General features: G+C 46.2%; 2 protein-coding genes across 2 annotated transcripts in view; one reads left to right on the top strand and one right to left on the bottom strand.

Annotated features, from left to right (window-relative positions):
• Positions 1–1554: 1554 nt before the first annotated feature.
• On the bottom strand, positions 1555–8475 carry LOC311100147 (ubiquitin-conjugating enzyme E2 D2). Its single transcript, XM_084140924.1, has 7 exons — positions 8247–8475; positions 5218–5281; positions 4908–4939; positions 4739–4816; positions 4407–4512; positions 3061–3154; positions 1555–2959 (listed from the first exon to the last, which is right to left on the bottom strand). Exons 1-7 carry the CDS (start codon positions 8268–8270, stop codon positions 2914–2916), a joined length of 444 nt encoding a protein of 147 aa, XP_083997050.1. The 5' UTR covers positions 8271–8475; the 3' UTR covers positions 1555–2913.
• Positions 8476–13405: 4930 nt separating this feature from the next.
• ppp3ca (protein phosphatase 3, catalytic subunit, alpha isozyme) overlaps positions 13406–25634 on the top strand; it is a gene marked incomplete at both ends in the record, with an annotated part of 83953 nt that continues 71724 nt past the window's right edge. The window contains one exon of the mRNA XM_084140249.1: positions 13406–13460. Coding sequence (XP_083996375.1) covers positions 13406–13460 — 55 coding nt within the window. The remainder of the gene's footprint in view (positions 13461–25634) is intronic.

Raw genomic sequence — 25634 nt, 5'->3', positions numbered from 1 at the left:
AATGAGAGAGGCCATTGGTAGGAGTGAGCAGCAAGCTGTGACAGGAGACGTTCTGGTGGGCGAGCTGAGGCCTGGGGCTGCAGCCACACTCAGCTCTTTGTTGTTTTCGCTCTGTGCGAAGCGAGGCAGAGTACTTTCCTGAGCGGGCCGAGCATTAGTGTTACACGGCCTCTTCCAGCTGCACACATGACCAGTGCCACAGAAGAGCACCTAAAAACAACATAAAAGAGGAGTGAGAGAGAGTGTATGGAGAAAGATAGATGGACGTCCGGTTTCTCAGACATTAAGGAAAGTTTCAAGCTATGCAAGCTCTCCCACTCCCCCTCTGGCCAGCCTAACCCCACATCACTACCTCACCACTGTTGATTTCCCCACCTTATGCCTCCTGTCTTAGTCAAGAGGCTCATCCCATTCATCTGTCTGGCACCTCTCTCTGTGGCTGCAGCTGATCCATGCCTCCCTCCCCTCTACTCCTCCTCTTGGCTCATCAGTCCCCTCAGTGTTGCCAAATTCAAGGACACAGACATTGGAGTTGGGCCCTGGAGTGAATTAAATAACCATATTTGTGTAGGTTATATGGGTTTTCGATGTGGGTACATTTCCTCACCACAAAGTATAGGACTTAAACATGCAGTGGAGTAGACTATACCTGATCCTCATCGCTCTAAACTGCAGTGGGCTGCTGGTGGTCAACACTGGTGGAACTTTAAACAACGATTTGCTGTTCAGGCAGCAACCAATCACACGTTCATTCTCTGCACTCAGAATGTAATAGGCCACAAACGACCCATAATATGGACATAGAGGTTATAGGTCATATCTATATAATGACTGTTTGTGGTATCTAATGACATTTAACTTAATTTATACTTCCACAAATCCTGTACATTCCACAGTGACTAGCTGATTGTGGCCCTCATGAAAGGCACAAACAGTTAGGTACATTATGAAAAATCTAATTAAAATGTTTGCCAAACCCAATGATAGAGCTCCATCTAGTGGCAGAAAAATATATAGAAAAATCGAATTTACTGCCTGGAAATAATTTAGTCATGGTGAGGCAGGTGAATAGGTCCAAGTATATTATGCTGATCTTGGCCCAGCTTTGTTGTAGTCTTGCTCACATCAGTTGTTTCTTAAATATTACATACTTCCAACTATCATAGCAGCTTAGCACTAATATATACGACTGGAAATCGAGGCTAGAGTAGTTGCAGGTTCTGTAACTTTGCTTCAAATAATGTAATAATTAATTAAATGAGTTGGCAGTAATAAGAACAACAGCTAGGTGAAGTCTTAAGCCTCAATGTAGAGTTTGCTGTAAAAGGGGACTGAGTGAGACAAAGTGCTGGTATGAATCAGGTGGAATAATAATAGTAGGTTTCCTTGTTGCTATCAAAACCTCAGCAATATATCTTGAACATGAATAGGGCACATGCAAAACTAACAAATTGTATAAAATATTAATCACTTTTCAAAATGAGAAAGCCTTCAAATAAATTCCAAATGCACACATATTTGTGCATCAATACTAAATAAAACAGTGATAACCCACAACTTTAATAATCATGTTTATTACAGTTTAATTAAGACACAAGCTCAACGAGCTCTCAGGTAATTAAATATACAGAAGTTTGTTTGTCTGGAACTCAAGTCCAGGGTTCTGAGATCCAGACAGGGAGTCGTTGGAGCTTCAATGTCAACAATTGCAGCTCAAATATACAAAGTGTGATTACAGAATAATGAGGTCACCGTTTTATTTTATGAGAATACACCCCAATCTGACTGATTTCCTTCAATTTAGCCCACTTGTGGTTAGACAGTTTAAGTCCATCATATTTGTCTAGTGCTACTCTTGCTTAAAACATTTTAGAGCTTGTCCTTTGGCGTTGCCTTCAAACAACATGCTTTATTACTAATGCCAAATCTTTGTCCTTTCAGGCTGGACTTGAAGCCAAAGAGAAAGAATGTAGATAAAAAATAGACGATCAAGCTGGATTAATACCATTTCAGTCTACTAGTACCACCCAATTTAGCTGCCGAACTTGGATCCAAACTTTGGCCGTTTTAAAATCAGACCATCACCCAGAAGACAAAGACTTGACACAATTGAGAGAACTAAAATAATTTGATGAAGGTGCAAGTGGCAATCTAAAAGGGTACTAGCTTATTCCTTTAGCAAAATCAACATTACAAGAGTATTTCGCTTGACTAGGGTGAGGGAAAACAGTCATTTTGGATGTAATATTCAGTAGATATATAGATATCTGTCTCATTACTTTATTGTCCCACATCATACAGTGTGGAAGGGTCCATGGGTACCTAACAATGATCTTAAATGACAGTGATTCATATTGTGGAGGGGCTATGAGGCGGGATCCTGGGCATCCCATTGCCAAACAGATAAAGTCCCCTAGAGGTTTCCAGAACCATTGACAGATTGATGGCTATTTCTTATTATAGCCAAATAGAATAGACAAAAACATTCTCCAAGCCCCTTCTCTTGCCGCCCCGCTCATCATCTCACAGGACAGCTGGAAGCACAGAGGGAGAAAAACAACCAGAGAAACAAAGCACAGACATAAAATCCCTCAATCTTGGGACAGCAAACCTTGGGTTCATAAAAACGATAAGGAATGCTTATTGGAATCAAATAAGAGTGGTCCTACATAGGTCCTGTTGGACATAGTGGAGGGGTATACAATTTGCAGTCTCAAATATGTACATCATGGCAGCTGGACAGGTTGAAGGGGGTGAGGCAGCGGGAAGGAGGTCAAGTGCGTAGGGAGAGGGAGGGTGTGGCTCAAAGAAATCACTCCAAAGGAAACCAACAATACTTTTTTCCTCTTTTCATTCAAAGCTCCCCAAGCCTTTGAATATAAAAGGCAGATTTTCCACTGTAATGCCTTGAGACTACATAGCATATTTCTGTGTCCATTCCCGGGCTATTCTGTTGTATCTGGAATGACAGGAGGATAAAAAATAAAAAATCGTTATCCTTGTAGCAGACAGGTTGTACCCCACAAAAAAAATGGAATATTGAAACTGTGTAAGACCTACTTTTCCCTGTCTGTCTTGTAGATGCGTGCGATCTCAGGCACTAGAGGGTCATCTGGGTTTGGGTCACAGAGAAGTGAGCAGATGGACAGGAGGACTGTAGGATGACAGACAACAGAGTCAACACAGTTCTGACAATCTACTGTGACAATCAATGTACATCTCTGACCTGTTAATGAGCATAGTTTGGGACATACACTATATATACAAAAGTATGTGGACAACCCTCCAAATTAGTAGATTCTGCTATTTCAGCCACACCCGTTTCTGACAGGTGTATAAAATTGAGCACACATACATGCAATCTCCATAGACAAACATTGGCACTAATTACATTTGACAAAGTGACTTGTTGGAAAGGTGGCATCCTATGACGGTGACACGTTGAAAGTTACTGAGCTCTTCAGTAAGGCCATTAGACTGCAGTTTAGAGTGTTGCAACCGAGGACCGATGATTTTTAACTGTAAGTGCCTACCACTTCGTGGCTGAGCAGTTGTTGCTCCTAGAAGTTACCATTTCACAATAACAGCACTTACAGTTGACCAGGGCAGCTCAAGCAGGGCAGACATTTCCTTGGTTACAAGACTCACTAACGAGCACAATAACTTTTCCATGGCAGAGCAGCTGCACACAAGCCTAAGATCACCATGCACAATGCAAAGCGTCAGCTGGAGTGGTGTATAGCTCGCCGCCATTGGACTCTGGAGCAGTGGAAACGCGTTCTCTGGAGTGATGAATCATACTTCACCATCTGGCAGTCCGACTGACAAATCTGGGTTTGGCGGATGCCAGGACAACGATACCTGTATCAATGCATAGTGCTTCCAACTTTGTGGCAACAGTTTGGGGTATGCCCTTTTCTGTTTCAGCATGACAATGCCCCCGTGCACAAAGCGAGGTCCATACAGAAATGGTTTGTCGAGATCGGTGTGGAAGAACTTGACTGGCCTGCACAGAGCCCTGACCTCAACTCCATCGAACATCTTTGGGATGAATTGGAACGCTGATTGCGAGCCAGGCCTAATCTCCCAACATCCGTGCCCGACCTCACTAATGCTTGTGGCTGAATGGAAGCAAGTTCCCGCAGCAATGTTCCAACATCTAGTGTAAAGCCTTCCCAGAAGAGTGGAGGCTGTTATAGCAGAAAAGGGGGGACCAACTCCATATTAATGCCCATGATTTTGGAATGAGATATTTGACTAGCAGGTTTCCACATACTTTTGGTCATGTAGTGTACTTACCAGAATCTGTTGTGAAAAATTCAAAACCATGCTGGTTTAAACTACCCAAAACAAATGATCTAGACCCACATACAAAACATAAACCAAGAGCCCCATTCTGGGCTTACCTTTGGAGATGGTGAGTGCTGGCGACCACTGCGACCTCAGGATGTCCAAGCAGATGCTGCCATTGCTGTTGATGTTTGGGTGGTAGATTCTTGTGGTGAATGCAACCTTTAGAGGACACATTGTTTTTACTGTATCTCACAAATGTATTGCATTTACATCTCCTTTAGCACACTGACGGGACAGAATTGGTTGTCAGTTACATCTCATGTACTGAAAACAAACCGTTGTGAATTATTATTATTTCCATCAATATAGGTCTAGTTCATAGCTCCATTAAAAGTCTGCCAACACTTTTCTAATGTATAGCTGAGTTCCAGGACACATCCCTTACTTTTGGTGGTTTGAAGGGATAGTCAGTGGGGAAGTGAATGGTCAAGAAGAACACACCACCCTGATACGGACTGTCATTCTGTAGAAAGGAAAATAGATGGTTACTACTACATGACCCAGAGCAAAAGCTGTGAACCCCTAAACTACAAAGAACAGGAGGGTATACTTACTGGTCCCATTATTGTAGCCTGCCAGTGAAACACTAAAAGTAAGAGAGAAAACACTTTTAATACACTATAAGCACCTTTATAAAGTACATTGTTTAAATTAGATTTTCGTGCCAAGATGCAGAAGACCACTGGTCATCAATCATTATTGGCTTGTATCTACAGGCTACATTTCATTGCCAACAGTTTTCTTTTGGAGTCAAATCCTGTTTTCTATGATTAACAAAGATATAATCTTATCAAGAATATTGAATGAAATAGGTGGTGTTAGAGATGTGCTTTGGACGGTGAACTGTGGGTTGAGGAGACTTACTGTCATCTCCAACAGGTCCTGCGGAGCACTGTGCTGGAGGGTCACGAGCCAAATCATTTAACTCCTAGGGACAAAGAAAAGAGCTCTAATTTCTTCAGAAAAGTATAATACTTTAACAATATGTATTGTTTCAATATGTATGGTTTCAGTAGTTCAGCCAAACTGCATACCATGTCTCCAACGCTGAATGTGGGCTGGAAGTAGCAGGCCTAAGCTCATAGGCCTAGGCTAACCCAATATTAGTATATTATTTAATTAATTAATAAGACAAGGTGTCTAAGGTCATTCCATAGCTACTACGTTGAAGATAACTCATGGTCCAATGACTGTACCTGCTAATAGCAATTGTCCCGTGTCTGAAGATTGAGCCATAAATCGGTAGATGGTTCTGATTGGAAAATCGCCGTTTGCGTCACCGAGCAGTGAAAATAAACAATTAAATCCCATTTAGATGCCCCCAAATCAAAATCTAATATGCATCGCAATGTTTTGTTGTAGCTTCTCACGCACACATTTCTTTTACTTCCCGTCTGCGGCAGCACCTGCCTGCTTTGCAGGACTCATTAGCTAACAGACATTAATAAGGAGTTGGTCCCCCCCTTGCTGCTATAACAGCCTCCACTCTTCTGGGAAGATTTCCACTAGATGTTGGAACATTGCTGCGTGGACTTGCTTCCATTCAGCCACAAGAGCATTAGTGAGGTCGGGCACTGATGCTGGAAGATTAGGCCTGGCTCGCAGTCGGCGTTCCAATTCATCCCAAAGGTGTTCAATGGGGTTGAGGTCAGGGCTCTGTGCAGGCCAGTCAAGTTCTTGCACACCGATCTTGACAAACCATTTCATGGACCTCACTTTGTGCACGGGGGCATTGTCATGCTGAAACAAGAAAGGGCCTTCTCCAAACTGTTTCCACAAAGTTGGAAGCACTGAATCGTCTAGAATGTCACTGTATGCTGTAGCGTTAAGATTTCCCTTCACTGGAACTAAGGTGCCAAGCCCAAACGATGAAAAACAGCCCCAGACCATTATTCCTCCTCCACCAAACTTTACAGTTGGCACTATGCATTGGGGCAGGTAGCGTTCTCCTGGCAAACACAGATTTGTCCGTTGGACTGCCAGATGGTGAAGCGTGATTCATCACTCCAGAGAACACGTTTCCACGAGAACACGTTTCCACTGCTCCAGAGTCCAATGGCGGCGAGCTTTACACCACTCCAGCCGACACTTGGCATTGCACATGGTGTGCGGCTGCTCGGCAATTGAAACCCATTTCATGAAACTCTATTGTGCTGATGCTGCTTCCAGAGGCAGTTTGGAACTCGGTAGTGAGTGTTGCAACCGAGGACAGACTATTTTTACATGCTTCAGCACTCGGTGGTCCTGTTCTGTGAGCTTGTGTTGCCTATCACTTTGCGGCTGGGCCGTTGTTGCTTCTAGACATTTCCACCTCACAATAACAGGCACTTACAGTTGGGCAGCTCTAGCAGGGCAGAAATTTGACGAACTGACTTGTTAAGGTGGCATCCTATGACTGTGCCACGTTAAAAGTCACTGAGCTCTTCAGTAAGGCCATTCTACTGCCAATGTTTGTCTATGGAGATTGCATGGCAGTGTGCTCGATTTTGTACACCTGTCAGCAACGGGTGTGGCTGAAATAGCAGAATCCACTAATTTGAAGGGGTGTCCACATACTTTTGTATATATAGTGTATCATACCAATTTGAGTATCCCATAGTTACATTTACTATGTTACATCTAGTCTATGAGACAGCCATTGGACCATGAGTTCTCGAATGCAGTCACTATGGAATGCCCTTAGACCTCGTCTTATTAATTAATGAAATAATTAATCAGAGGTCTATTAGTGGGCTACGGCCTACATCATCTGACAACAAATATTTCAATATTAAACTAATGTCAAGGTCCACCAACAACATCGTGGTCAGACCTGACCATCGTTTATGCGGCAACACAACTGAAAGTCAGTTAATTATCCTAATTGAAACACAGGGATGTTCAGAATGACATTGATGGATATTTATTTTATTTTCCTTTCAAATAAGTCTACTGTAGCAATCTGTCAACATCAATCATTTTCATGGATCATTAATCAGCCTGTGTCAGATGAAAGCAGCAGAGCATAACTTAATTTTGATACTGAAGACAATGGTAGAACAAAGTTAGAGCTAGCCGATTTGTAACTAACTTAGCTAACGTTATGCCAAACGTGATTTGACTTGGACAAAATTGAACTACTACTACTACCACTACAGTAGGAAGTAGCTAAGTACCGTAGTACAGTATCGTTACTTGCAAGGAACCAGGAATAGCAGGCCTATGACGGACTGAGGACTTCCCCGAAACTAACGTCAGCTAACGTTACACTTATCAAGTTATGATTAAAACTAGCTAGCCAAACTAGCGAGCTAATGTTAGGTCGTTAGCTAGCTACTGTATACAGCTATCACCACACCAGTAATTATCTACCTAACGTTAGCTAGCTACATAACTAGCTAGTTAGGTTGCTAACGTTACCGTTAATAATAGCATTTCTTAAATATCTAACGTTAACTAGCGAGCTAACTAGCTTGTTAAATCAAACTAACTAACGTTAACTGTTACCTAGCTAGCTAGTAGCAAATAACTTCAAGTTAGCTAGCTTGTTAACTAGCTACCTTCATTAGTTATCGATGTTGTCATATGTCGCTAAACTGTGCGAGCTAACTTTACTTAGGCTAGTAGCCAGCAAGCTGGTTTTCAAAAGCAAATATATATCTGTGATCACAAGTAGCCACCAGCCATATTTAACTTAGCTAATATATGGCTTTGGTAGCCACTGACCAGCCGGCAGACGACGAACGTGGTATCAAATAGCTAGGTAATTTGGGCTAGCAATCTTTCTTCTTGCTGTAGCCTACAAGTAGCTCGAAAGCGTGCCTAAAAAGTGAAGGCCAAAAGCGGCTAAAGATTAACGTTAGATACCCTGTTAGCTAGCACGGAACGGAAGCAAGCTAACGTTACTTCCTTACCTTATGAATTCTTTTCAGGGCCATTGCTGTGCTTGTGCCTCTGTCAATGTAACCTCGTTTTACTTCTGTGAAATGACGATTTTACCGCTAGCTAGCTACGTTTTTTAATTGTTCTCCTACAATACAATGCAGCGGAGTAGTCTAGCGAAACTGAAATAAAGTGCGCTTCACACGGTTCATCCTAGCAGCTGAGAGCACTGGGAACCGCATCACTTCTCGGAAGAGCTGTGATGAATTGCAAACGTCCGCCCACGCTACATCCGCTGCAAGCTGTGAAACAGGTTAGAGCTATGCAACTGACATAATTTCTGACTCACATGAGAATGAAGAAGGCATCCAAGCCAAGTTGAGGCAAGTCATCAAAATTCGTAGTTTCTGTGCAGCCTATACTGTGTGGCCACAGTATAGGCTGCACTGTGGTCTACCACAGCTGACTGTAATGTAAATACGTAGTCTATTGTAACGTGTGTCTCCAATAGACAGGTAGGCCTTGATGCAGTATGAAAAATGTATGCACTCACTAACTGTAAGTCGCGCTGGATAAGAGCGTCTGCTAAATGACTAAAATGTCAAATGTAGGCAAGATAAGGGTAGACCTACAATTTCAGATGTTTAGGCAGGGACTATCCAAGCTTCAGGGGGAAGCTGGTTCCACGCATTACAGGGTACCTAGCTGGCTAAAAAAGATTGTTGGAAAATAGTATTGTGACACCACAGCCCTGTGTGTCGTTGAGTTGCCAGAACAAGTTGTCTGTCTATTGTAACTGAAATGATAGAATCCGCAGTGAATCTAAGTAGCCTCAGGGAATGTGCAAACATTCAGCACCATGGACAGTGCTGCGATGACCATAAACTGACTGGTCACTGGTTTCAGAACCACAACTCCTGAACAGTGCTGCGCTCTGGCAGCTCATATAATGAGAAGATTCATTCCATGCACCTGTTGTGGGGCTGCAGTGGATAGCTTCCATCTTACTGGCTCCTGACCAATCCTGCTATTTTGTGTGTGTTTTTTTACGCTGATCTTAACTTTTTTTGTGCCGAATATTTCCGCCAGCATTTCCTATGAGCAAAAACAGCTTCTGCACATCAGAATAGTGATCACTAACCTCGATTTGGATGAAGATTTCTACTTCAACGAGTCGGCAGCTGTGGATGTACTGCTCATTCCGGACCAGGCCCTAATCCCCGGGACTCGAAAGAGGAAGAGACATTGCAAGAGAGGCAAACAAGCGGGCTCCCTGACGAGACTACGCCGGAGAGTAAATAAACTGCCTCTACCCTCTGTTCTACTGGCAAACGTACAATCACTAGAGAACAAACTGGACGAGCTCCTTTCGAGACTATCCTATCAACGGGACCTGAAGAACACTAATCCGGACACTTACAAGAAATCCCGCTACTACCGCTGACGAGCCCATCAAACAGTAAAAACATAAATACAGGACTAAGACCGACACTTACCACGCCGGCTCTGACGCTTGTCAGATGTGGCAGGGCTTACAAACTATCACATTATATAGGGAAACCCAGCCGCAAGCTGCCCAGTGATGCGAGCCTACCAGATGAGCTAAATTCCTTCTATGCTTGCTTCGATGCAAGCAACACTGAACCATGCATGAGAGTACCAGCTGTTCCGGACGACTGTGTGATCTCGCTCTCTGTAGCTGATGTGAGTAAGACCTTTAAACAGGTTAACATTCACAAGGCAGAGGGGCCAGACAGATGACCAGGACACTTATACAGAGCATGCGTTGACCAGCTAGCAAGTGTCTTCACTGACATTTTCAACCTCTACCTGACCCAGTCTGTAATACCTACAGTGCATACAATTATTCAGACCCCTTGAATTTCTCCACGTTTTGTTACGTTACAGCCTTTTTCTAAAATTGATTAAATTACTTTTTTTCCTCATCAATCTACACACAATACCCCATAATGACAAAGCGAAAACAGGTTTATAGACATTTTTGCAAATCTATTGAAAATAAAGAACAGAAATATCTTATTTACATAAGTATTCATACCCTTTGCTATGAGACTCGAAATTGAGCTCAGCTGCCTCCTGTTTCCATTGATCATCCTTGAGATGTTTCTACAACTTGATTGGAGTCCACCTGTGGTAACTACAATTGACTGGACATGATTTGGAAAGGCTCACACCTGTCTATATAAGGTCCCACAGTTGACAGTGCATATCAGAGCAAAAACCAAGCCATGATGTCAAAGGAATTGTGCGTAGAGCTCCGAGACAGGATTGTGTCAAGGCACAGATCTGGGGAAGGGTACCAAAACATTTCTGCAGCATTGAAGGTCCTCAAGAACACAGTGGCCTCCATCATTCTTAAATGGAAGAAGTTTGGAATCACCAAGACTCTTCCTAGAGCTGGCCGCCCGGCCAAACTGAGCAATTGGGGGAGAAGGGCCTTGGTCAGGGAGGTGACCAAGAACCCGATGGTCACTCTGAAAGATCTCCAGAGTTCCTCTGTGGAGATAAGAGAACCTTCCAGAAGGACAACCATCTCTGCAGCACTCCACCAATCAGGCCTTTATGGTAGAGTGGCCAGACAGAAGCAACTCCTCAGTAAAAGGCACATGACAGCCCGCTTGGAGTTTGCCAAAAGGCACGTAAAATACTCTCAGACCATGAGAAACAAGATTCTCTGGTCTGATTAAACCAAGATTGAACTCTTTGGCCTGAATGCCAAGCGTCACCTCTGTAGGAAACCTGGCACCATCTCTACGGTGAAGCATGGTGGTGGCAGCATCAAGCTGTGGGAAAGTTTTTCAGCGGCAGGGACTGGGAGACTAGTCAGGATTGAGGGAAAGATGAACGGAGCAAAGTACAGAGAGATCCTTGATGAAAACCTGCTCCAGAGCGCTCAGGACCTCAGACTTGGGCGAAGGTTCACCTTCCAACAGGACAACGACCCTAAACACACAGCCAAGACAACGCAGGAGTGGCTTTGGGACAAGTCTCTGAATGTACTTGAGTGGCCCAGCCAGAGCCTGGACTTGAACCCAATCGAACATCTCTGGAGACACCTGAAAATAGCTGTGCAGCGACTCTCCCCATTCAACCTGACAGAGCCTGAGAGGATCTGCAGAGAAGAATGGGAGAAACTCCCCAAATACAGGTGTGCCAAGCTTGTAGCATCATACCCAAGAAGACACAAGGCTGTAATCGCTGCCAAAGGTGCTTCAACAAAGTACTGAGTAAAGGGTCTGAATACTTATGTAAATGTGATATTTCTGTTTTTTATTTTTAATACATTTGCTAAAATTTAGAAAAACCTGTTTTTGCTTTGTCATTATGGGGTATTGTGTGTAGATTGATGAGGGGGAAAAACAATGTAATCCATTTTAGAATAAGGCTGTAACATAACACATTTTTGAAAAACTCAAGGGGTCTGATTACTTTCCGAACGCACTGTACATTTTTCAAACAGACCACCATAGTCCCTGTGCCCGCCCATGAACGCCAAGGTAACCTGTCTAAATCACTATCGCCCCGATATCGCACTCACATGCTTTGAAAGGCTGGTCATGGCTCCTACCAACACCATCATCCCAGGCACCCTGGACCCACTCAAATTCGCAAACCGCCCCAACAGATCTACAGATGTCGCAATATCTATTGCACTCCACACTGCCCTCTCCTACCTGGACAAGAGGAACACCTACGTGAGAATGCTGTTTATTGGCTATAGCTCAGTGTTGAACACCATAGTGCCCTCCAAGCTCATCACTAAGCTCAGGACCCTGGGACTGAACACCTCCCTCTGCAACTGTATCCTGGACTTCCTGATGGGCTGCCCCCAGGTGGTGAGGGTAGGCAACAACACATCACGCCACGCAGATGTCCACATAACTAAGGAATTCTCATGGTCCACACACATCAACACAGTCATGAAGAAGGCACGACAACGCCTCTTCCTCCTCAGGAGGCTGAAAAGATTCAGTATTGGCCCTCAGATCCTCAAAAAGTTATACAGCTGCACCATTGAGAGCATCTTGACTGGCTGCATCACCGCTTGGTATGGCAACTGCTTGGCATCCGCCCACAAGGCGCTACAGAGGGTAGTTTGTACGGCCCAGTACATCACTGAGGCCGAGCTCCCTGCCATACTGGACTCTATACCGGGCGGTGTCAGAGGAAGGCGCTAAGAATTGTCAAAGACTCCAGCCACCCAAGTCATAGATTGTTCTCTCTGCTACCACACGGCAAGCAGTACCGGTGCACCAAGTCTGGAACCAACAGGACCCTGAACAGCTTCTATCTCCAAGCCATAAGACTGCTAAATAGTTAGTCCAGGTAGCTATTAGTTAACTATTTAACTATCTGCATTGACCCTTTTTGCAATAACGCTTTTCACATACGCTGCTGCTACTATTTATTATCTATCCTGTTGCTCAGGGAATAAAATGGGCTGGTGTGGGGGCCTCGAGGAAAAAAGTGGGGCGTTGTGGGGGGTCAGTGTGTTAGAAATGACAGAGCCGATTTCTGGCCACAGTCTGCCCCTGACGCACGCACGCACGCACACACACACACAAGCCATTTTGACTTGTCATCTGATTATTTGAAAATGTTGGAGAAATAACATCTCCCACAAAAAGCAATGATGCCATGTTTAGCTTCACTGATATAACCATAATGAATACAGTACAGACCTATGCGTCTCAGGCCCTACCCCATCAGCAAGTGCATAGAATATAAAAACATGGCGCGCGCGTGTTGTTGGGAAACCCCGGCTCTGCCTCCACCTGATGGCAGCATCAGGCAGCCTCGCGAAACATTAGCGTGGGAGTTCCCTTTATCGCCAATGTTGGGGTGGTGCAGCGTGCAGTGAGGATCTCCTGAGCAGAGTCCCCCCCCCCCCCCGCTCTCTCTCACTGCCGCCCCCTCCCAATTCGTTCCCTCCATCCTCCCCCACACGACTGCTAAGCACAGCGCAGCAGCCTCCTCATCAGCATCCACCCTAACTGGGTAGCAGAAGTCATCCCCAGACCCCAGCGCAGGCAGTGATACACTGAGGGACGCATCCAAGTGATGCCACTGCACCAACCGCATCTCGCAACCGCGAAAACACACCGAGAATAAAACAGTCACTTCTACAAGGAGGAATACAAACGCGTTTGCCTCGAGACCGCAACTGCCCATGAAGATGTCTAACGTTGATATAGTCTTAAATGCCACGGATCGGGTAGTAAAAAGTGAGTGCATTTTCTTTCAATTTTGTATTTATTTTATATAGGCTACTAAGAGTTATATGATATGAATTATGTACGATATAAGATATCGTAGGCTATAGGGTTGGGTATTGCGTCCTGTGGACGTATGATGTGCTAAATTATAGAAATAATTGTATTTGCTCTGGACCGTGAAAGGCAGTGACTGTGTTTATAGCTATAGGCCGACAGTCTGTGTGGGGGATGGGATATTTTCTTAATAATCGTGTTCCTGGCAATATATTTTTCACTGTCCCAATGTGATTGAATTTAGTCACGGACAGGCAGAAGAGGAGACTAAATGAGGCAGAGTTGCCGAAGAAGTCTTTGCGGTTGAGGCAGTGATGCAGCAGGATTTCGCTGGCACTGTGATAGAGGGCGCTTGGCGAATACCTGGATCTATATTGGCATTTATGTAACAGTTTTCACTGTCGATGAGGGGGGGGGGGGGGGGGGGGGGGGGGGGTTGCAATCTATATTGGCATTTATGTAACAGTTTTCACTGTCGATGAGTAAACCATAGGCTGGCTGTAGTGTTGCTTGGATCATTTCGATTAGGCCTATATTCATATTTGTTTGGCACGCGTGCCATTAACGTCTGTCACTGATAGGCTATTAGTAGCCTACAACCAGTACATGTTATTACAGTGTAACTATGTGTTATTACAGTTAACTACAATACTTGTTACAGTGTAATTAAACATTTAATTAGGCTAAACTGTAATAAGGATCCCTTCAAATGAAGTGTTACCTAAATATAATATAATGTAGGCCTGTAGTCTTTTCTTTCAATGGGTCTATTGTCTCTACAATTTACTTTTCTTCCGTCAAAAGTGCTGTGGTCTGCAATGAAGTGAATGGGGCTATGCCACAAGTAAATTAGTGTTGACTGTCATTAATGTTAAATGCCGTTTCATTATAAATGTTACCGCTTTCCAATATTGGAGTTTTTTATTTCTGACGCATTTTATTTACTATTCGAGTCCCAATTGCACACCAAACCCTATTGCATTTGTCTGCAATCGCAGACGATGTTTAATGTAAATGTAAACCCGAGTTCGACGCTGCACCTATCCAGGTTCGGACAGCTGGACTGTGATATAAGATGCATTGTTTAAAAAATAATAATACTGTAGCACCTGATTGAAAATAGGCCTATAGGTCTACTCCTAGGTTTATCTTAATGTGACAGGGTAGGAAACATATTTTTGTTCCGTGTTTCATAGGGGACTGTAATTAGTGCAGAACATATCAAAAGTATAAAAAAGATCACTGCCTGATAGACCTACCAAGCACCTGACGACTGTCACATATATGATTGATAGGCCTACAACACTGGGATAATGGCCAGTCTTGGATCTTGCCTCGGTTTGCGCTCCTCATGCAGGATTGGTAGTGTTTCGATATGTTCCAGAACTAGCGGGCTCTTCAAAGCGTCCCAGTGCGTCTACGGTAGTATTTAGTATTTTATTAGGATCCCCATTAGCTATTGCCAAGGCAGCTGCTACTCGTCCCGGGGACCAAACAGGAACAAAATGAAATATTCATAGGCAATGTCATCTACTTATGGGGTGAATATTCATAGGCTATGTCATCTACTTATGGGGTGAATATTCATAGGCAAAGTCTTCTTGTAATGTGTTCCTGCATAATATCTCAAGTATTGTTGCTAAGTAACCATTTACCTTTAATACATCAATCATAATGTATTAGTTATATATATACACTACCAGTCAAAGGTTTGGACACACCTACTCATTCAATGGTTTTTCTTTATTTTAAAAATGTTTTACATTGTAGAATAATAGTGAAGACATCAAAACTATGAAATAACACATATGGAATCATGTAATAACTAAAAAAATGTTAAACAAATCAAAATATATTTTATATTCAGATTCTTCAAATAGCCACCCTTTGCCTTGATGACAGCTTTGCACACTCTTGGCATTCTCTCAACCAGCTTCACCTGGAATGCAGTTCAATTAACAGGTGTGCCTTCTTAAAATTTAGAATTTCTTTCCTTCTTAATGTGTTTGAGCCAATCAGTTGTGTTGTGACAAGGTAGGGGGGGTATACAGAAGATAGCCCTATTTGGTAAAAGACCAAGTCCATATTATGGCAAGAACAGCTCAAATAAGCAAATAGAAACGACAGTCCATCATTACTTTAAGACATGAAGGTCAGTCGATCTGGAACATTTCAAGAACTTTGAAAGTTTCTTCAAGTGCAGTCGCAAAAACCATCAAGCGCTATGAGATGAAACTGGCTCTCATGAGGACCGCCACAGGAATGGAAGACCCAGAGTTATCTCTGCTGCAGAGGATAAGTTCATTAGTTACCATTCTCAGAAATTGCAGCCCAAATAAATGCTTCACAGAGTTCAAGTAACAGACACATGTCAACATCAACTGTTCAGAGGAGACTGTGTGAATCAGACCTTCATGGTATAATTGCTGCAAAGAAACCACTACTAAAGGACACCAATAAGAAGAAGAGACCTACTTGGTCCAAGAAACACGATCAATGGACATTAGACCGGTGGAAATTTGTCCTTTGGTCTGGAGTCCAAATTGGAGATTTTTGGTTCAAACCGCCATGTCTTTGTGAGACACGGTGTGGGTGAACGGATGATCTCTGCATGTGTAGTTCCCACTGTAAAGCATGGAGGAGGAGATGTTATGGTGTGGGAGTGCGTTGCTGGTGACACTGTCTGTGATTTATTTAAAATTCAAGGCACACTTAACCAGCATGGCTACCACAGCATTCTGTAGCTATACGCCACCCCATCTGGTTTGGGCTTAGTGGGACTATCATTTGTTTTTCAACAGGACAATGACCCAACACACCTCCAGGCTGTGTAAGGGCTATTTTACCAAGAAGGATAGTGATGGAGTGCTGCATCAGATGACCTGGCCTCCACAATCCCCCGACCTCAACCCAATTGAGATGGTTTGGAATGAGTCGGAAGGCAGAGTGAAGGAAAAGCAGCCAACAAGTGCTCAGCATATGTGGGAACTCCTTCAAGACTGTTGGAAAAGCATTCCAGGTGAAGCTGGTTGAGAGAATGCCAAGAGCGTGCAAAGCTGTCATCAAGGCAAAGGGTGGCTTTTTGAAGAATCTCAAATATAAAATATTTTTTGATTTGTTTAACACTTTTTTGGTTACTACATGATTCCATATGTGTTATTTCATAGTTTCAATGTCTTCACTATTATTCTATAATGTAGAAAATAATAAAAGTAAAGAAAAACCCTTGAATGAGTAGGTGTGTCCAAACTTTTGACTGGTACTGTATATATAGTCATTATGGGGCTTTGCCAATGGGAGAATATAATAAACTCTTTAGAAGCATAGCATATTTAAGTCATAATGAATTAGCAAAGGAATGTGCTGCAGGATAGTAAGGGCTCTATTCAATCCACATTGCAGAAGTTCAGCTTTACAGCGTGATTGAATGTAAAGGCAATGTTCCCGCATTAGCGGAGACTGCTTTTTACGGTAAACGCTGCATTTGTACCTCAATCGGAAATTACCTTTACATTTCCATCTCGTAATCTGTAACGTTTCAGCGATACAGATTTAATAGAGCCCTAAATTAGAAAACATTGCAAGTATGGATCCCTTATTTCTCAATTCCATTCTGAGGGCATAGCTACATATTTCCGAACAGGTGACAGTACAGAGACAGCTTTACATGTTTGTCTTTGTTGCATCTCAAAGAGTGTGTGTTTGCAGAGAGAAGGAGGAGGGGTTAACAGTGGAATGGGTTCACTCAAAGTTGACTGTAGTTGTTTGTAATACAGAACACAATTCTCTCAAAGGAACATCCCATCTTCTGTGGGCCAGTCTCATCATAAGGGAAGTGGGATTCGATGGATGAACCACGGCAACTGTGTGTTGAATGTGAAGGGATTTCCACATAGAAAATCTATTCATGACCACAGCAAGATCATTGGGAGGAGGTGGCTGTACCGTCCCTGGTGGGACTGGTAAATGCAGCAATCGCATAGCACTAGAAATTGATTAATCAATTGCAGCAATTCCTTCATGCTGCTCACACAAACATCTCTTTTGAGGTGGCTGAAGATTGATGCGTTTTGGCACTACTTAGTACTTGATCAGAGATCCCAATACCTTATACAGCTGTAGCAAATATGTAAAGGGTGCCATCACAAACGTGTCTGTCTATACTTATTTCCTGGCAGCTGGAGGGCAGGGCGCTGCTATGTGTCTATTGTACTTTGATCTGTATTGTTGTGTTCTACATGGCTCATCTGGAAAAGAGACCTTGGTCTCAGCTTTGACTCCCTGTCAAGATAAAGGTTAAATAAAGAAAAACATTTAGATATTTACACTGGCCATTCTTTTGGGTTTGGAGTACATCACGATTGGCTTCTCTATACCAACATACTATAGATTCTTCAAATAATCCAGATCAAAGCTGTGAGAGGGATTTGGCAGGTGCATGTGCTCACATTTCTTATTGAGTGAGATTGTGACAGTGTGGATGCAATGGGGACCTGCTGGAGCAGCAGTGGTGGCAGTGGCATCTCCACACCACAATAGGATTCTGCTCAGCTCAGCTCCTAAACCTCTTTCATTCCTGCTGAGAAACTGCTCACAAATAAGGTTGGACCCCTCCCAGTTGATGTATAATTGACAAATTGTATTGTGTACAAAGATAGCTACATCAATAAATAACTACGTATCCAATCCCAGTGATGTTGGAAGTGGAAATTGCATCATCAGCTCAGCACATAGCTACACATACTGCCCTGTAAATGACATCTGTTTGTAAGCCTTTGTTTTCCTGTTTGATGTTACTCAGCGCTTATTTTTGCAATGTCACACTCACTTGTATGTTCTCTTACAGTTGTATATGAGGTGGTAAGATGTTAACCTTTTCACTCTTCACAGATGTCATCACATGACTTTCCTCCCCTACTCAGTGATGGATTCTGTCATATGTCCACTTGCTTCACTCTTAGAAAAAAGGATTCCAAAAGGGTTCTTCGGTTGACCCCATAGGAGAACCCTTTTTGGGTCCAGGTAGAACCCATTTGGGTTCCATGTAGAACCCTGTCACGGTTTCGGCCGAGGCTGCCTCTTTTCCTTGCTCGGGCAGGCTTCGGCGTTCGTCGTCTCCGGAATACTAGCTGCCACCGTTGCATGTTTCTATGTTCGTTTGCTTTTGTCTGTTTGTTGTGACACCTGTTATCGTTTAGTGTAATTAGTGTCCTATAAGTTCTCGTTGTGTTTGTCTAGTGTTGTGTGTGATTGCTTTATTTCTGTCGTGCGTTGCTGGACGTGTATACTATATCGCTCGGTTGAGCTATTCTCCACTGTGTTGGAGCGTTTGACGCACCTGTGTAGTGCGCCCGTTTTGTTTTGTCGCCTACGTGCTGAGTTTCGCCTTCGGGCAAGTTTGTTCATTTTCCCTTGTGGATTTTCACTAAAGTCTTTTGGACTGTACTTCGGTGTCCTGCGCTTGATTCCACCACCACACCCACCTACAGCATCACTGACAAAATCACACACCTTCAAGAATGGAATCAGCAGGAGCCGCAGCAGCACAGGCGACGCTGGAGGACAGGGTCCGCGAACAGAGTGACCAGATCCTGCGGATGGGGTCCGCACTGCAGGAGGTGATCACCACCATCCGAGGCTGGGAGACCCGAGGGACTTCTCCACCGCCATCCTCCCTGCCAGCACCATCAGCAAGTCAGCCCATTCCCGCTCCGGAACCCAGAGGAGTTCGACTCTCGCTCCCGAGGGCCTACGATGGGACCGCGGCCGGGTGTCAGGGATTCCTTCTCCAGGTGGAGCTTTACCTGGCCACCGTGCACCCGGCGCCCTCGGGACACGAGAGCGTGTCCGCCCTGATCTCCTGCCTTTCCGGGAAGGCGTTGGAATGGGCCAACGCAGAGTGGAGGAGAATCGACGCGAACACCATCACCTACGACGAGTTCTCCCGCCGCTTCAGGGCGGTGTTTGACCATCCCCCGGAGGGGAAAGCGGCGGGGGAGCGTCTGGTCTGCCTCCGGCAGGGGAAGAGGAGTGCCCAGGAGTTCGCCTTGGAATTCCGTACTCTAGCGGCGGATGCAGGGTGGAATGAGCGGGCTCTCATCGATCACTACCGATGTAGTCTACGCGAGGACGTCCGTAGGGAGCTGGCCTGTAGGGACACCAGCCTCTCGTTCGACCAGCTGGTCGACATGTCCATCAGGCTGGATAACCTGCTAGCTACCCGCGGACGTCCCGAGGGGGGTCCGTCCATTTCACCCTCCAGCGCCTCCGAGCCGTGCCCCATGGAGCTCGGGGGCGCTGGCGCTAGAGAGAGGAGGGGTCGGCTTACGAGGGGGTCCATCTCCTGCACCAACTGTGGTCGGGGAGGACACACCGCGGCTAGGTGCTGGGGATGGCCTCCTAGGGGAGAGGACGACAGGTCCCGCACTGGGGAGTCCTTCCAGGTGAGTAGGCGCCCCACTCACCCAGAGCTCTCTGTTGCACATTTCTGTATACCTGTGCGTTTTCCACAGGTAGCACCTCATTCCCAGCATAAGGCGCTGGTAGATTCAGGCGCGGCTGGGAATTTTGTTGATAAGAAGTTTTGTTTAGCCTTAGGGATTCCCCTTCTTCCTGTTGACGTCCCCTTCCCCGTTCATGCCCTAGATAGCCGTCCGTTGGGTGCGGGCTTGATCAGGGAGGTCACTGCGCCACTTAGGATGTGTGCGCAGGGGGGTCATCAGGAGATGATCCAGCTATTTCTGATCGACTCGCCTGCATATCCGGTGGTGCTGGGCATGCCCTGGTTGAGTACCCATAACCCATCTATTTCGTGGCAGGAGAGGGCTCTGATGGAGTGGTCTGCCCAGTGTGTGGGTCGATGTTTAGGCGTTTCCGTAGGGGCTACCTCGGTGGAGAGTCCAAACCAGGTGCCCGCATTGCACGTTCCCCCTGAGTATGGGGATTTGGCTATTGTGTTCAGTAAGTCGAGGGCGACGCAGTTGCCTCCCCATAGGCAGGGAGATTGTGCGATAGACCTCCAGGCAGGAGCTGCGCTCCCACGGAGCCATGTGTATCCTCTGTCTCAGGAGGAGAAGAGAGCTATGGAGACGTACATAGACGAATCTCTGAGACAAGGATACATACGGCCCTCCACTTCCCCTGCGTCCTCGAGTTTCGTTTTTGTGAAGAAAAAGGATGGAGGATTACGCCCGTGCATTGATTACCGTGGTCTCAATCAGATCACGGTGAAGTACAGTTATCCACTCCCGCTGATTGCGACCATGACGGAGTCATTGCACGGGGCGCGTTTCTTCACTAAATTAGATCTCAGGAGCGCGTACAACTTGGTGCGCATTAGGGGGGGCGATGAATGGAAGACAGCCTTTAGTACCACCTTGGGCCATTACGAGTATCTCGTCATGCCATACGGGTTGATGAACGCTCCTTCAGTTTTCCAATCGTTCATGGATGAGATCTTCAGGGACATGCAGGGGCAGGGGGTGGTCGTGTACATCGATGACATTCTCGTGTACTCGCCTACCCGAGTCGAGCATGTGGCCCTGGTGCGCCGAGTGTTGCGGAGGCTGTTGGAGCACGACCTGTATGTCAAGGCAGAGAAGTGTCTGTTCTTCCAGGAGTCGGTCTCCTTTTTGGGTTATCAGTTGTCTGCGTCAGGGGTGAAGATGGAGGTAGACCGGGTGTCGGCCGTGCGTAATTGGCAAACGCCAACCACTGTGAAGGAGGTGCAGCAGTTTTTGGGGTTTGCGAATTATTACCGTAGGTTTATCCGGGGTTTTGGACAGGTGGCAGCTCCCATAACGTCTGTTTTGAAGGGGGGTCCGGTGCGTCTGCAGTGGTCAGCCGAGGCGGACAGGGCGTTTGGGAGGCTGAAGGACCTGTTTACCTCGGCTCCGGTGCTGGCGCATCCGGATCCCTCTTTGCCATTTCAGGTAGAGGTGGACGCGTCAGAGGCCGGTATAGGAGCCGTGCTGTCGCAACGGTCCGGCGCGCCACCTAAACTCCGCCCCTGTGCCTTCTATTCCAAGAAGCTCAGTCCGGCGGAGCGAAACTATGACGTGGGGGACAGGGAGCTGTTAGCCGTAGTACAGGCCCTAAAGGTGTGGAGGCACTGGCTTGAGGGGGCTCAACACCCTTTCCTCATTTTGACGGACCACCGTAACCTGGAGTACATCCGGGCAGCGAGGAGGCTGAACCCTCGCCAGGCGAGGTGGAATATGTTTTTGACCCGGTTCACATTTAAGATCACGTACATCCCTGGGTCACAGAACGGTAAGGCAGACGCACTGTCTCGGCGGTATGACACGGAGGAGAGGTCCGTGGAGCCCACTCCCATACTGCCGGAGTCGTGTCTGGTGGCAACGGTAGTGTGGGAGGTCGATGCTGAACTCGAGCGGGCGTTACGCACCGACCCTAGTCCACCGCAATGCCCGGAGGGTCGGAAGTACGTTCCGCTCGAGGTTCGGGATCGATTGATCTATTGGGCTCACATGTCACCCTCCTCTGGACACCCTGGTATCGGCCGGACAGTGCACTGTCTTAGTGCCAAGTACTGGTGGCCCACGTTGGCGAGGGATGTGAGGGTTTATGTTTCCTCCTGCTCGGTGTGCGCCCAGTGTAAGGCGCCTAGACATCTGCCTAGGGGTAAGTTACTACCCCTGCCCGTTCCACAACGACCATGGTCTCACCTCTCGGTGGATTTCCTCACTGACCTTCCTCCTTCACAGGGGAATACCACTATACTGGTCTTTGTGGACCGGTTTTCTAAGGCCTGTCGTTTGCTCCCTATGCCGGGCCTTCCTACTGCCCTGCAAACCGCCGAAGCACTATTCACCCATGTGTTCCGGCACTACGGGGTACCCGAGGATATTGTGTCTGATCGAGGTCCCCAATTTACCTCCAGAGTCTGGAGAGCTTTTATGGAGCGGTTGGGGGTCTCGGTGAGCCTCACCTCGGGTTACCACCCGGAGAGTAATGGGCAGGTGGAACGCGTGAACCAGGATGTGGGGAGGTTTCTTAGAACATACTGCCAGGATCGGCCGGAGGAGTGGGCAAGGTACGTTCCCTGGGCCGAAATGGCCCAGAATTCCCTACGCCATTCCTCCACTAACCTAACCCCTTTTCAATGTGTGTTAGGTTACCAGCCGGTTCTGGCACCTTGGCAGCAGAGCCAGATCGAGGCTCCTGCGGTGGATGAGTGGGCGCGGCGCTCGGAGGAGACATGGAACGCTGCACACGTCCACCTGCAGCGGGCCCTCCGTCGTCATAAGGCGAGCGCCGATCTCCACCGCAGTGAGGGACCGGTGTACGCACCTGGTGATCGAGTCTGGCTCTCTACCAGAAACCTGCCCCTCCGCCTGCCCTGTCGGAAACTGGGTCGGCGGTTTGTAGGGCCATTTAAAGTCCTGAGAAGGTTGAACGAGGTGTGTTACAAATTACAACTACCTGTTGAATATAAAAGTATTAACCCCTCGTTCCATGTGTCTCTTCTCAGGCCGGTGGTAGCTGGCCCACTCCAAGAAAGTGAGATCAGGGAGACTCCTCCGCCCCCATTGGACATCGAGGGGGCACCGGCGTACTCCGTGCGGTCCATCTTGGATTCGAGACGTCGGATGGGGGGTCTCCAATATCTAGTGGAGTGGGAGGGGTAGGGTCCGGAGGAACGGTGCTGGGTGCCGAGGAGAGACATTTTGGACCCGTCTCTCCTGACGGAATTCCATCGTGGGCACCCGACGCACCCTGCTCCGCGTCCTCCTGGTCGTCCCCGAGGCCGGAGTCGGCGCACGTCTGGAGCCGCGCGTCAAGGGGGGGGTACTGTCACGGTTTCGGCCGAGGCTGCCTCTCTTCCTTGCTCGGGCAGGCTTCGGCGTTCGTCGTCTCCGGAATACTAGCTGCCACCGTTGCATGTTTCTATGTTCGTTTGCTTTTGTCTGTTTGTTGTGACACCTGTTATCGTTTAGTGTAATTAGTGTCCTATAAGTTCTCGTTGTGTTTGTCTAGTGTTGTGTGTGATTGCTTTATTTCTGTCGTGCGTTGCTGGACGTGTATACTATATCGCTCGGTTGAGCTATTCTCCACTGTGTTGGAGCGTTTGACGCACCTGTGTAGTGCGCCCGTTTTGTTTTGTCGCCTACGTGCGGAGTTTCGCCTTCGGGCAAGTTTGTTCATTTTCCCTTGTGGATTTTCACTAAAGTCTTTTGGACTGTACTTCGGTGTCCTGCGCTTGATTCCACCACCACACCCACCTACAGCATCACTGACAAACCCTCTGTGGAAAGGATTCTACCTTGAATCAAAAAAGGTTATTCAAAGGGTTCTCCTATGGGGACAGTCGAAGAACCCTTTTAGGTTCTAGATAGCACCTTTTTTTCTAAGAGTGTACACCCTCCCACATAACAGGACAGTGTCACAATGACATGTGCTACATTCACAATGGCATGAGTACAGTTTGATTGGTTCAAGCAGAGCCCTCTATTTACAAGTAGGGTCTCGGAATTGTAGTGTGTATTGACCTCACTCTTCAGCACTGTGATATCTCCCATGATTGCCCCACACAGGAAATGGAACAGAGAGGGAAGAGGGTTCATTGAAAAAGCTGTCCTAGGGGCTGTTCCTCTCTGTTCCTTTACCTACTCTGTGTTGGAAGGTGTGATCATGTGAGTCTTGGTAGAGGAATGCTGATGTTAGTGATGCCTAGAAGTAGGGTTGTTGTGACCATGCAGGCAAGGGACTGGTTATTGGAGGAGAGGAGACTGTGTCAGCCACTTGGCCTGGTCCCATGTCTGGGCCTCTCTGGGGAATGTGAACAGGCTCCAAGAGGCCTACTTTCTCTTAGAGTGATTCTAGGACATTATCTGTGTTAGTTCTGGTGGGGCTTGGTGAATCACTGTGGATCCTGTGGATCAAATGCCTTTTGTCTGACAGAGGGGACCCTCACAATACCAGATTTATTTTCAGAACAAAACCGAGACAATCATGGAAAGGGCTGATCGATCAGTAAAGGCATTGCTGGATTTAGAGAGTCAGTCAGTCAGCACACGGGGAATCTCTCTTCCGAAATATGAATATGAAATATAGCTCTGTTTTTGTCTCTCTAAGCTAATGCTGGAGAGAGATCATTCTGGAATGGTGACCATTCTTTGTACCTCCATATTTCCGGTAAATATTCAGCAGTTTCTGATCCATTTCTCAACACCCGCCATTTGATTTCTGACATTCAGAAAGTAGTGGTATGGTGTGTTTTTTGTCACATCGGGTTCACATTGTGTTGCCTGTTGGAGCAGGAAGTCTTTCAGCATTCTGCCAACGCTTGAGAAAGGAGTTTCACTGTTAGATGTAGTATAATTAAGCAATAAGGCCCGAGGGGGTGTGGTCAATATACCATGGCTAAGGGCTGTTCTTATGCACGACGCAACGCGGAGTACCGGATACAGCCCTTAGCCGTGGTATAATGGCAATATACTACAAACCCCAGAGGTGCCTTACTGCTATTATAAACCGGTTACCAACGTAATTAGAGCAGTAAAAATAAATGTTTTGTCATACCCATGGTATACGGCTGTCAGCCAATCAGCATTCAGAGCTCAAACCACCCAGTTTATAATATTGGTATGACTCTGATAGGTGTCTGTGTTGACGGAAATGTGTCATTCTTTGTTGATGTTTTGCTGGAAGTGTTGATGTGTTTGTTGACGGGTCCTGTTCTCATTGTGTGTAACTATATTAGAGGGTGTGTGTGGATATGTTTGGGATCGGAGGTGTGTAGGTCTGTTTTTATTGTGTGTTTGTTTTTGAAAATAAGTTACACAGTGACTCATTGGCCAGACAGCGTAGAGCCCATCCCCCTGAGATGGCTCATTGGCCAGAGAGCATAAAGCCCACCCCTCTGAGATGGCTCATTGGCCAGAGAGCATAAAGCCCATTCCCCTGAGATGGCTTATTGGCCAGAGAGCGTAGAGCCCATCCCCCTGAGATGGCTCATTGGCCAGAGAGCATAGAGCCTACCTCCCTAAGATGTGTGTGAGTAGACGTGGTGGATCTTGATGGTGTGATAGCCTTCAGAGGGAGAGAGGGGGCAAGCTGGGCACAGGGTATCTGCATACATGATATGTACTCACAGGCTTTATTTAG

Source organism: Coregonus lavaretus (genome assembly GCF_964263955.1).
Source record: "Coregonus lavaretus genome assembly, chromosome: 24".
NCBI classification, from domain to species: domain Eukaryota; kingdom Metazoa; phylum Chordata; class Actinopteri; order Salmoniformes; family Salmonidae; genus Coregonus; species Coregonus lavaretus.
The sequence above is the reverse complement of the archived record's forward strand: the minus strand, read 5'-3'. Positions and strand labels throughout refer to the sequence as shown.

Excerpts from the sequence above, each read along its gene's own strand:
- LOC311100147 (XM_084140924.1), bottom strand. The coding sequence starts at position 8,270 with ATGGCCCTGAAAAGAATTCATAAG. Across the intron at positions 4,513-4,738 it reads ATCCCTTCAAACCACCAAAA|GTTGCATTCACCACAAGAAT; the intron begins GTAAGGGATGTG and ends TGTCCTCTAAAG. Across the intron at positions 3,155-4,406 it reads AGCACTCACCATCTCCAAAG|TCCTCCTGTCCATCTGCTCA; the intron begins GTAAGCCCAGAA and ends GTCATCCTACAG.